Raw genomic sequence first — 13,536 nt, forward strand, 5'->3', positions numbered from 1 at the left:
CCCACTTGGTCCCTTCTCGTCTTCTTTATAGATAAACCACCCTTTTTAGAATTCCATAATCAACACTTCTACTCTCCTATTTACATAACTAAAGCACTCAGGCTCAATAATAACAGAAGTGTGACGGTGTTTATGTTTGGTTCTTTTTACAATGGCTATGTAGATGAAATGCATGCTGAGCTCCAGTAACAATCAGCTTAATGTGGGACAGCAAGAGCAAGTCAACATCAGGAGATTCCAAATCTAAACCAATGAAAAGAGAGAGGAAATAAAGTCAATCAACTTTACAGGCTGACCTGTTCAGTCAGCTCACAGTGAAAAAGACACATGATGCATCAGGTCCATGCAGTGCATTGTGGGGGTACTTATCAGACTTTAGATGACTGTGGACATTTCTTGAAGCACTACAACACATATCAAGATAAATGTATACATTTCGTTCTCTATTTTTACATTGTCCGACCATTTCTGAGTTACAAAAAAGAAAATATGAAATAATTAGAAAGACATTCAATTGATTATTCATGTCCTAGATAAGATATGTTTATCTGTCTACATTTCCTTATTTGTTGTTATAATATCATGGATCTAACATGAACAGACGTGTTGAGTGAAGCCTAGGCCTCAACCCACTGGGCACAGATGTTAATTCAACGTCTATTACGCGTTGGTTCAGCGTAATTTAATTGAAATAATGTGGAAACAACATTGATTCAATCAGTGTGTGCCCAATGGGAAGTCTGACTTATGGTTGTGGTTTTCTTAGTGAATGTTAAAATACATTTACACCCTGAATATTGGGACAAACAGTTTACTTTTACTTTAATGTACACACGATAATATACTCTTATTTTGTAGAATGTAGAAAGATATTTTTCTTTACATATAACCCAGTTCCTTTGTTTTATTTGCATTTCTTTGCTGTATATTAGATCTGGATTTCCTGAAAAATGAAAGCGCTCCTTCATATGTGCTTATCCAGCAAAATATTTCTGTTCTACCCAGAGGGAAGCATATTCCTTTATTAAAATATATACACACATTCCTCTTTCTTTTCACCGTCAACCAGTGCTTGACTTGGGACACCGGAGCAGAGTACCGGCACTTCAAACTACTGCTTGCAGTCCTGTTCCTCTTATAGAATATTAGCTCATAAGTATTAAGGAGCTCCTGCACCTAAATATAAACAGTACCGGCACCCAAAATGAGTACCAGAACCTATTTCAGTCCAAGTCAAGCACTGCCGTCAACTGTGTAAGTAAGTATATCATCTGAAATGAAAAAACAAACAAATATTTTTAACCTGAATCTCTTCCAGGACAACATGATAACAGACTTGAACCTGTAAAGGGCCTACAAGTCTGCATTTTTTTATGTGATTGCACTTCAATCGCTATGGTAACACTGATTTGTTATACAATGTGCTGAGGTTAGCCTCACATCAATAACATTACATGCAAAATCACTTTTTAGACATTCCACTGAATTCGAAAAATTCCAGGACTGTGTTTCCCATGAGAACAGCCACACATTAAGCCACTGAGAGAGAATGACAGGGGTCCGAACTAAATAAATAACGACGCAACATGAAAACACACAAAACAAACAGAAGGGACACTTTTTTGTTCTGAATGTACAAAATCAGTACGAAGATATTGCACATACTGTACATAGTGATAAAACAAAGAAGACAAACAAATGATTCAACACTACATACTTAAGAGGTTATTTTAGTCACTCAACTACTCAGGTTTTGTGAAGAAAACAAAGATATAGTAAATAAACAAATTCTAAAATAAAAAGGATTATCGTATTTTGATTTGAAGAGTCAAGAATGCAGCTGCTTCATATATCAAAGGCATGAGACGTTGTCAGCTTTACTGCGGGTCCATCAGTAAAGTGACTTGAGCCTCAACTTCTATAACATAAAGTGTCTGAGAGGTCAGGAAAGCTGTGAGCTTAGCCAGCATACAACCAAGAGAGGGCCATGAGCTCAACGAGAGATGTGACACTTCCCCACTGCCATCTTACTACATGTCCTTACTCACAGTACTAAACTTCAGTACTTCATATAGGAGTACTATACCGAGCCAAGTGGGACCCATCCACCCAGCATAGGAACAACATATGGTCAGGAGACACTCATGTCTGTCCACTGAGGTTTTATACATGATAGCCCAGCATTAGGAGGGCCATATGCCACAGCTGCATTCCAGTCTCTCAATGCTCTGGTTGGAAGGCAAAAGGTTCCAGAGTAGGTTATTGGCCTGCCTGACAATGTGGCTCCACTCCCCCTTCCCATCTATCCTGTTACCATAGAGTCAGTATAATACTGATACAGTTTATTTCTAATGATAATAACAATGGTTGTAAGTATAATCTTACAAGGTACTTTACGCACAATATACTGTACATGAAGTCTAGACTAAATAGTTTATGCATTAGTAATTGGCACATTTATCAATGAGAGCTAGGAGACAACACGTAAAGCTGTCATCTACAGTAAATACAACACTAGAACTACTACGATTGAGACTGTTGTTAGCCTGTCCGTTGGTCTAGTTATTGTGAAATGATTACACCTAGCTTTTCTACACTACATGAATTCTAGGAGAGGCAAGAACAAACAGCATTCTTAAAAATGAAAAGAGGGTTTCGCAAACCTCAAGAAAGCAGAGTGTTAAAAGCTAGGTTGGTTTAAAAAGACTGTGTACAATATAATATGCCATCGTGACAGAGAAAACAGTCAGACATGTTTTTTCAGGCCTTTCCCAGGTGGTCTCGTCTCCTGATTATGTGAAGGGAAGACAGGCTATTGAAAGAACGGAGCAGTGGAGAGCAGCCTACAGAGAATGCACGGTTCTCTTCAGCCGTCACAGCCGGGTTTGGTGTGAGTTCATGAGGAGAAGGAGGGAAAGTGTTTCCCCGTAAAAAAAAACACCTCCTCCCTGAAGCCCTGACAGAGAGACAGAGGCCCTTACTAAGGTTCGAGCCGAGGCCCTTTGTGGAAGAATTGAGTCTGGTTTCCATCCTGCATATTGGTGAGCAGCTGAAGGGGGAGCGGATACATAGGACTGCCAGAGGTCCATCTCCATCACAATAGCGGAACACAGTGGACAGGCCATCGACTTACAGTATACCCTCTGTCTCTTTGGGGGAAGAGACTGTCCCTCCCTTAAGTTCTCTCTCTCTCTCTCTCTCTCTCTCTCTCTCTCTCTCTCTCTCTCTCTCTCTCTCTCTCTCTCTCTCTCTCTCTCTCTCTCTCTCTCTCTCTCTCTCTCTCTCTCTCTCTCTCTCTCTCTCTCTCTCTCTCTCTCTCTCTCTCTCTCTCTCTCTCTCTCTCTCTCTCTCTCTCTCTCTCTCTCTCTCTCTCTCTCTCTCTCTCTCTCTCTCTCTCTCTCTTCTCTCTCTTCTCTCTCTTCTCTCTCTCTGAGGGACGTCACACCACGGTACTGATGCCACTGTGTTTGGGTTTGGGCCCGCCAGGTGCCGGGCCCTGCTGCTGACTGTGGTGGTGAGGAGCATGCTGGGAGTGTGAAGCGTGATGGGAATGCTGGCTGTGGGCGCCGTGGCTGTGCTGTGGTACATGAGCGTGGGGGTGCGTGTGTTGGTGTGTGTGGGAGGAGGATGCGTATGCTGCCGGGTGCTGGTGGTACTGTGTGTGGGGCGGGGGGTGGTAGTGATGATGGTGGTGGTAGGGAGGGGGGTTCTGCTGGACGTGGCAGTACTGGGAGTGGTGGAGCTGAGCCTGGGCTACCTGCTGGGCTGTGTGGTGGAGGTTGGACGGATGGGGCGTGTGGGAGATGAGGGTGGGGTGACCAGGCAGAGGAAGAGGAGGATGGCTCTGGGATGAAGGCTTCCCCCGTTTGCTGCCAAAGAGCGAACCGAGGAGGGAGGAGGAGTTGGGGATGGTGGGGTGGCCCCGGGACGGGCCCTCGATGCGTGGGGTCGTGGCTCTCCGGCATATGTGAGGGCTGCTAATGATGGACCCCTGTGGGAGAGAAAAGGGTAACATCATCTCTATCCATGCCTTCTATACAGGCAGACACTCACAGTATCACACCACCTACTAGACTACCAGCAGTTAAGCTAAGGCACCACCTCATGGAAGTGGTGAAAATTGCCTGCATATTCAAGGGTCAACAGCAAGTTGCAAAACGTTACAGAGAGCATGCAAAAAAAGGAACAAAAAATGGCAGCTCATGATGGCGGACAGACAAATAATGAATGGTAATATCAGGGTTATGGCCACTCTTGACAATGTTACAAAAAAAAATCGAACTTTCTTAAATGACATACGTGTCTGTGAGAGATTTGAAAACGGAACCGTTAACAATAGATGCATCAAAAGTATAAAAGGCAGATTCATATTCATATTGTTGAACGCCTTCCAAACCGGAGAGTCCCACATGCAACTGGTTAAAAACAATGGAGGCAGAAGATCCACATGCAGAGGAGGTGACAGGTATACTCTCCATCCATATTGGCTTAGCATTCAACCAGACAGCGGGAAGCAGCTATACTGGAGCTCTGGTAGGCACATTTGAAAATAACTCTGTTCACCTATCCCCTGTTCTAGTTCTTGGTGCATGCTCTGTCCAAGGTTGTGAAGAGACCATATATATTTATTTGAATGTGGAATGACATTTTCAAGGTTTCTCAGACTTCAAAACCAACACATGGACTCATGGAATGAAGAAATGATGATGAATGAAATCCACATCTTTCATATTGACCCTTTCATATTGTGTGTAAAAAGCCCATCGATAGAGTTCTGACAGTGAGATATTGATGTGACCGTGAGCTGCAGTAAGATAACCTTCCTCCCTGAGCCTCAAACCTCCGTGGGCTTTCTTTCAATAGGACAGACAGGGGACAGGAGAGGGGGGCTTTAGGTTTGCACACTAGGGGGAGAGTAGGTGCTACAACAGGTATTCACTGGCACCCCTGCCTAAGGTAAGAGAATCCTAAAGGAAAGTCAAACTGCGGGTCGGGACATGGCTGAATGGAAGACATTAGACGGTGATCAAAACAAACAGCTAGGGGGATTAGAGGGAGGAAGGGGGGATTACTAGTAGAGTCATGCTTGTTTCAAGAAAAAAGGCAAACTGGTCACATGACCAAAACAAGACATGTCTCCCATCTAGCCAGCGTCAGAGGCAGGCAGCCCATGCATGCACACTAACCGAGACAGGCAGGTTGTTAAAAGGCATCCGAGATAAAAAAATTATAATAAAAAAAGGTCATAAAACAAAATAAACTGAGAGTCTATGAAGCAGAGAGGGGTGCAAGAACAACAAAAATAAACTATGTTTTTACAGTGCACATCATCACAGAGTAGCTTGGACACCAGCTGCTTCAAACTTACTTCCATATTGCTGTCTAGTGATCCTGCACTGCTGCGGCGCCCACGCTTGCCTGCCCGAGACATGCAATACCACAGATTAGAGATGGATAGGACAGCACTCCTGGATCAACTACAGAGGTTTAGGCAGCCCTCCTCTCCCCTAGGGGGCAGTGCAGGGGGTTGTGAGTAGTACACTGGAAACTGAGATAAAAGGGGCAGGGAGCGTGTGGGGGACCGGTTGATAGATAGGTAGGTATTACTGTCGCAAAGTCACGTCCATTATTTTAGCAGCTTTGTTGATATTTACTTAGGAGATAAAGAGAGATATTTGGTCTGTGTACTTTTACACTATTCATATTATATATCCTATCTTTCTGGTCATAAGCTTAGATGTTATAATGAAAATAAAACACAATTCTAAAGTTTGAATTTACTGCATTGCTCAACCTTAAATCATTTTTGCAACATTCAGCTGAGGACATCAGCATAACTACAAAGAGCTAAGCAATGTTAGTATCTCTAAACTACAACTAGTTAAGATAATTCATAGATTTTTTCCCTGATAGAATGTGACAACATGGATTTAATGTTGTCACAAGATGTAGATTGTCATAAGGAAGGGTAACGGGTGGCTTTGTAGAGAGCCAATGGCAGTGACAGTCACGAAGGAGAAGAAACATCAAAAGCAATACAATGGCTGTTGCACATGAGGTGTACGAGCAAATACAGAAAAGGACCAAGAGCAAATAGAACGGTTTGCCACTGTTAGAGGCTCAGCCAATGGATACATGACCAGTCTTCACATATGGAGAAACCCAATGGGAATGGATATATCAGGAAGTACATAATGAGATGGAGAATGGCGAGAAAATAAAAACAGGAAATGACCACACTATCATGCCACGTCCTGCGTTGAGAAAGTTAGAGCTTAAACATACGCAAACACCTAGCTAAAACAGGAGGGCGGAAACACTAGTATGTTGATCTATTAACTTCAGCACTGACTAGCCTTATCGTATCAGTATTTCAGTACAGTACCCAACATGACATTAGAAACAGAGCACATACATCCTAATGTGAGATACTGTAGAACTTCTATATGGATTTCATTACGTTATCATGATGTCTTAACATAACTGCGATCCAGAATGAATGACACGTTCTCAAGGTGATTCGCTTTAGAGTCCGAAATGCTATGTGAAACATTCTCGATGTTCATGACAATGAGATGTTTGTTGTAATTTTGGAACCAGATCTCATCTTGCGTCACTTATTGTATGAGAACAGATCCCCATTGAATTCAGTGGGCTTGGATCACAGCAATACATGAGAGAATGACTGGTAATGAATAAAGGTGGATTAATTCAACATATAACAAGCAAGCCTTATCATGAAATGTTGTGACAAGAAAAGAGGGATTTAAGCATGAGAATGTGACACGTAAAAGTGCAAAAATCAAAGGTGTTCATTGAGATATAAAGTATATTTTGATTTAGATACAGGGGCGAGAGTCATCCTTCCTTCAATATCACTTTTCAGTGGAAAGGCAAACCCTCTAAAGTAGGCCTATGGATAACATCATACCAAATAGCTTATTAATTTAGAAAGTTATATTTTTCAAATGGCACAAACCTACTTCTGTTGTTTCAAATCCCAGGTTACGATAAAACTATTTCACATTGGGGTAGGGCACCAGTACCAGAAAATAATTTTAGGACTAAACTTACAGGACTTAAGCGCAATTATCCTGTCAAGTCTCACACTGCCCAGATACAGAATGCATTTAAGTTATTTAATAGGAACATCTCACTGGAATTACATTTTACTTGATCATCAATACAGCTTAGAGATGTCTGACATCAATTCAAGGTGCTATAAAACAATGTTGGATGCTCCGTGTTATATTACTATAGGACGAGTGAGGTGGTAAAAACAACAGAGGGTCTCTCGCAGGAAAGGACCCTCTTGTGAACACAATGATGACCTTTGACCTTACCTGCTTCGGAGAGGTCGCGGAGGGAGCTGCTGAGGGCGCTCCTCTTCAGGCCCTCGCCCATGGTGTAGGTGTCGTCCAGACTGGCACGGTTCATGTTGCCGTTGCCAGCCTCCTTCTTCAGCCCAGAGCTCTGGGACATACTGGGCCTCACCACCCCTTTCTGCTTCTCCAGCTCAGCTTTATATGAACATACATATGGGGAGAGAGTAAGGTAAAGATACGGTGTGTGTGTGTGTGTGTGTGTATGTTTCAGTGTTCATCTTCAAACATACAATACCTCTACATTTCCTCATATCATTTCATCACTGGCACTTGTCTTACTTTCATATAGATTATTACTATACATTCGGTAACTATTGCATTTACATAATAATCAAATGTAACATTGTAAAAGTGCACCTAAATCCTTTCGTACATTTGACTCATTCTTAAAAACAGTCTTCGGTGTGTTTCTCTTTGATAAATCACCTTCCGCAAACACAGTCCTCCTCGTGGTAGTCACCCTGTGAACTCTATAAACATTCCTCCTCATAAACAGAGTGAGTAATGAGGACCATGCCCTCTCTGCCTCTACTTGACTGGGTTTACATGGCCCGCAGCGGCCAGGGAGGGAGGGGTGGATGGAGGGAGGGAGAGAGGGAATGAGGGCGGGGGATAGAGAGCTAAAATGTCTGCTCACACTCTATCCTGTATTTCTCCATTTCCTGGACCTCGGCGATAGACTCTCGCAGGTCGTCAGTGAACTTCTTGCGGTCCTGGGGGTTGGGCGCGTTAAAGTTGATGAGGACTTTGATGTCGGCACCTGGTATGGCTGATGTAAGCCTGATTCCATTCCCGTAATCTGGTCCAAACACACAGAGAGAGAGAGAGAGAGAGAGAGACCTTTAAAACTCGGGGCATCGACCACAAAGGAAGTTTAAAAGCGCGTTCTGAAAATCTGTCTGTTTTGAAACTATAAACAGTGTCTCGTTCCATCATCACAGGATGGTTAGATGTATATAGATGTGCCAAATTGAACCCAGTGGGATGTACTATATAAGCATGCTGGGCTAACAACACATTGCGGAGATGGTGAATGCCCCCATTCTCATCCACAGGGCTGTAGTGGAGCAGGTTGAGAGCTTCAAGTTCCTTGGTGTCCACATCACCAACAAACTAACATAGTCTAAGCACACCAAGACAGTCGTGAAGAGGGCACGACAAAACCTATGGAGACTGAAAAGATTTGGCATGGGTCCTCAGATCCTGAAAATGTTCTACAGCTGCACCATCAAGAGCATCCTGACTGGTTGCATCCCCGCCTGGTATGGCAACTGCTCGGCCTCCGACCGCAAGGCACTACAGAGGGTAGTCTGTACGGCCCAGTACATCACTGGGGCCAAGCTTCCTGCCATCCAGGACCTCTATACCAGGCGGTGTCAGAGGAAGGCCCTACAAAATGTTTTAATAATAATAAATAAGACTGTTCTCTCTGCTACCGCACGGCAAGCGGTACCAGAGCGCCAAGTCAAGGTCCAAGAGACTTCTAAACAGCTTCTACCCCCAAGCCATAAGATTCCTGAACATCTAATCAAATGGCTACCCAGACTATTTGCATTGCCCACCCCTCTTTTACGCTGCTGCTACTCTCTGTTTATTATCTATGCATAGTCACTTTAATAACTCTACATACATGTACATATTACCCCAACTAACCGGTGCACATTGTCTCGGTACCGGTACCCCCTGTATATAGCCTTGCTATTGTTATTTTTACTGCTGCTCTTTAATAATTTGTTACTTTATTTCATATTATTTTATAATGTATTTTTTATGATTTTTTTGGGGTATTCTTCCTTAAAACTGCATTGTTGGTTAAGGGCTTGTAAGTAAGCATTTCACTGTAAGGTATACCTACACCTGTTGTATTCGGCGCATGTGCAAATAAAATTGGATTTGATTTGATTTTAATGGACAGGGAGAGGTCTGTTCTACTTACACTGGTTCTCAAACATCAGAACCTGCATCCCATACAGAGAGAAAGACTGCCGGAAGCTGTATGTCACAGAGTTCTTCTTCTTCTGGAAAATCTTTGTCACCTGCAACCAAATAAACACCCAAACAAGCACACAGACATGAGTTATACTGTGAGGGAAGAAAGAGATTGGAGAAACAAAAGACAGGTTTGAACTGAAAGCTCATAGACTGTATTTCTTTGCCCATTGTTGTTGCTGTGAGGCTACTGTAGAATGACCATATTTGAATGACCATATTTAACACAGGACAGGACAGGACAGGACAGGACAGGAGAAAGGCAGGAGGGGACACCTACCACCAGAAGGTCATTAAACAGGAAAATCTCCCGCTGGTGCAGGCCTAGCTTCTGGAGCTTGTTGGGGTCTGGCACTTCAAACAGCCGACAGTAGCACACTAGCCTGCGATGGGGCAGGGACAGCACCTAGAAACCAACACAACAACATTACTCACTAACACTCAGAGGTCAGGCCCTGGGCTCAGGTCAAAGAGTAATATGACCCCAAATTGAAGTATAACTGTTGTTAAGGGCACATGCACGCACACACACACCCCTCAGCTATGCCAACAGAGAAATGAAAACAAACAGTGAGCCTCCATTTTAGGATGATTTAGTGTGAGGAGTGCATGGGGAAATGGCTTTTAATGATGTCTGAATAGTGTCCTATAAACCCCCACGTGAGACTGTTACATTATTCATCTTAATGTATTAATTGTCGTTAGGAGAGGTGGTGTACTTTGTTTGGAAGTCAGGGGGACACAGAGTAATTAGACTAGGTTACCTTGGATCAAGACACGTCTGTCACTTACTCCCACAAAGAATGTGCCCATAAAACTTGAATACCAGGCAATTAAGACGGTATAAAACTGTCTTATTCATCCAATGAAAAGCAGGAGCCAGCTGATATCTAGATGTTTTTCCTCTAGTCTATTATTAGGTAAACAGTGTAATGGCAGTAGAACAGAAGCCTGTGAGCATGTAGGTTACAGAAGGTTACACTTCATTATTCTCTCAAATATATTCAGAACAATCTTTCAGCACATGTCTCACCCCTAAAACATTCATGACTAATAATACCCACTCGAACAAATGCTCTCTGTCTGTGGGAGGCTTCTGTGTGGGTAGGAGTGTGTGTGTATGTGCGCGTGTGTGAGTATGTGTGTATGTGAGGCGTCTGTGTGGTCTGGTCCTTGGCAGTGATACATGCTCGGCTCAGCACACAGTCAGTAAACAGTCCAGCTCACTGGCACCTAGGAATGTATATGTGTTGACTCTGTTTACAGGTGCATCACAGGAGATCCTGCTCATCTCAGTAATAGGTGTGGACTTTTAGGGGCAAGAAGACCCTTAATCCAACTAAAGCCATCTGAAACAACAAGTATCTACAGGACGGGGATTATTTGAGCCATTCTGATACAGTAAAACTGGGTGATGTTAATGTAGGCCGAGCACTAAACACATATAAATAACCCTTGCGTTACATAGAGATTGCGGGGCAGTAAAATGACGCATAACAATGATATGGTGATTACATGCCAAAGTGTGAACATGTACTTACACATCCTATACCATGGTGGAGAGATCCAATCTGCAATGAGAGGACAGAGAAAAGATCAGAGGTGTTTAAGTGCATACGCCTAGAACCTGTTACATATCAACGCAGTACTGTACAATCGCATAACATCTCATACGTCATCTCGTTGATGGGGTCATGCAGATAATTCTGCCCTCTAAAGCTGTACGGTTGCAGCATGGTACAAGATCTGTCTGTCTGTCTGTCGGTTTATGTCTGTATGAGCCATGAGCCATCTATGTACAAACCACCCTCAAGGGAACCTCAAAGTAGGGCCTCAGTAGTCCTGTCTGTGAGTCAGTAATGAGTTGAATGAAGTGGTTTAAACAACTGAGGTGAAAACAAGATCTCTAGCTCTACAATACCAGTGGGACAGATACAGTACATTATTGTTTTTTTAATGTCCAGGTACTTCCCTGTACTGTCGGTCTTCTGAAGGTTTTGATACTGCCGTTTAGTGATGATGAGGGACCATTTTTCTTTGCATGATATTATAACGTGTGGGGCAGGAGTGATCCCCCTGCTCCTCCACTGGGAGATATGTGGAGTCCATCATCATGCTAAAATCAGTCTGGCTGGAGCTCCCTGGGGTATACAGGGTTAATCACTTTTTTCCCCCTTCTACCTTTACATGACTGAAACGACGCAATCACCATTGCACTGCACACTGCCCTATCGCACCTGGACAAGAGAAATACCTATGTAAGAATACATAGTAGTTCATCGACTACAGCTCAGCCTTCAACACCATAGTGCCCTCCAAGCTCATCACTAAGCTCAGGGCCCTGGGTCTGAACCCCAACCTGTGGAACTGGGTCCTGGACTTCCTGAAGGGCCGACCCCAAGTGGTGAAGGTAGGCCACAATACCTCCGCAATAGTGATCCTCAACACGGGGCCCCACAGGGGTGTGTCCTCAGCCCCCTCCTGTACTCCCTGTTCACCCATGACTGCGTGGCCACGCACGCCTCCAACTCAATCATCAAGTTTGCTGACGACAACAGTAGTAGGCTTGATTACCAACAACGACGAGACAGCCTACAGGGAGGAGGTGAGAGCCCTGGCGGAGTGGTGCCAGGAAACCTCTCTCAACGTCAACAAAACAAAGGTGCTGATTGTAGACTAAAGGAGACAGCAGAGAGAGCGCGATCCCATCCTCATCGACAGGGCCGAAGTAGAAAGGCTCAAGTTCCTCGGCGTGCACATCACTGACAACCTGAAATGGTCCCTTCACACAGAAGGCGCAACAGCGGCTCTTCAAACTCAGGAGGCTGAGGAAATTTGGCTTGGCCCCTAAGACCTTCACAAACATTTGAGTCTTAGTCACTGTTCTAGCCGGCTACCACCCGGTACTCTACCCTGAACCCTAGAGACTGCTGTCCTATGTACATAGTCACTGAAAATTGGTCACTTTAACAATGTTGACATACTGTTTTACCCACTTTATATGTGTATACTGTATTCTAGTCATTGAACACTGGTCACTTTAATAATGTTTACATACTGTTTTACCCACATTTAAGTACAGTGCATTCGGAAAGTATGCAGACCCCTTAACTTTTTACATTACAGCCTTATTCTAAAATTGATTAAATCGTTTTTTTCCCTTATCAATCGACACACAATACCCCATAATCACAAAGCAAAAACAGGTTTTTAGAAATTTACAAATGTATATATATATTTTTTACTGAAATATCACATTTACATAAGTATTCAGACCCTTTACTCAGTACTTTGTTGAAGCACCTTTGGCAGCGATTACAGCCTAGAGTCTTCTTGGGTATGATGCTACAAGCTTGGCACACCTGTATTTGGAGAGTTTCTCCCATTCTTCTCTGCAGATCCTCTCAAGCTCTATCAAGTTGGTTGGGGAGCGTCGCTGCACAGCTATTTTCAGGTCTTTCCAGAGATGTTCGATCGGGTTCAAGTTCAGGCGCTGGCTGGGCCACTCAAGGACATTCAGAGACTTGTCCCGAAACCACTCCTGCGTTGTCTTGGCTGAGTGCTTAGGGTCGTTGTCCTGCTGGTAGGTGAACCTTTGCCCCAGTCTGAGGTCCTGAGCGCTCTGGAGCAGCTTTTCATCAAGGATCTCTCTGTACTTTGCTCCGTTCATCTTTCCCTCGATCCTGACTAGTCTCCCAGTCCCTGCCGCTGAAAAACACCCCCACAGCATGATGCTGCCACCACCATGCTTCACCGTAGGGATGGTGCCAGGTTTCCTCCAGACGTGATGCTTGGCATTCAGGCCAAAGAGTTCAATCTTGTTTTCATCAGACCAGAAAATCTTATTTCTCATTGTCAGAGTCCTTTAGGTGCCTTTTGGCAAACTCCAAGCGGGTTGTCATGTGCCTTTTACTGAGGAGTGGCTTCTGTCTGGCCACTCTACCATATAGGCCTGATTGGTGGAGTGCTGCAGAGATGGATATCCTTCTGGAAGGTTCTCCCATCTCCACAGAGGTACTCTGGAGCTCTGTCAGAGTGACCATCGGGTTCTTGGTCACCTCCCTGACCAATGCCCTTCTCCCCCGATTGCTCAGTTTGGCCGGGCGGCCAGCTCTAGGAAGAGTCTTGGTGGTTCCAAACTTCTTCTATTTAAGAATGATGG

The 13,536-nt window shown here is 43.9% G+C and overlaps 1 protein-coding gene across 8 annotated transcripts in view; it reads right to left on the bottom strand.

The window, feature by feature from the left end:
- Positions 1-3,369: 3,369 nt before the first annotated feature.
- Positions 3,370-13,536, bottom strand: part of LOC121538564 (IQ motif and SEC7 domain-containing protein 1-like) — a 201,836-nt gene continuing 191,669 nt past the window's right edge. For 7 of the 8 annotated variants that reach the window (XM_041846699.2, XM_045207215.1, XM_045207217.1 and 4 more), the window contains 7 exons: positions 10,916-10,945; positions 9,655-9,780; positions 9,322-9,421; positions 8,023-8,184; positions 7,344-7,520; positions 5,369-5,418; positions 3,370-3,991 (listed from right to left, as the gene is read on the bottom strand). In XM_041846699.2, coding sequence (XP_041702633.2) covers positions 3,440-3,991; positions 5,369-5,418; positions 7,344-7,520; positions 8,023-8,184; positions 9,322-9,421; positions 9,655-9,780; positions 10,916-10,945 — 1,197 coding nt within the window. In that variant the 3' untranslated portion in view covers positions 3,370-3,439. The remainder of the gene's footprint in view (positions 3,992-5,368; positions 5,419-7,343; positions 7,521-8,022; positions 8,185-9,321; positions 9,422-9,654; positions 9,781-10,915; positions 10,946-13,536) is intronic. The other variant, XM_045207220.1, reaches the window with a different exon arrangement.

This window comes from Coregonus clupeaformis, chromosome 24 (assembly GCF_020615455.1).
Source record: "Coregonus clupeaformis isolate EN_2021a chromosome 24, ASM2061545v1, whole genome shotgun sequence".
Classification (NCBI taxonomy): domain Eukaryota; kingdom Metazoa; phylum Chordata; class Actinopteri; order Salmoniformes; family Salmonidae; genus Coregonus; species Coregonus clupeaformis.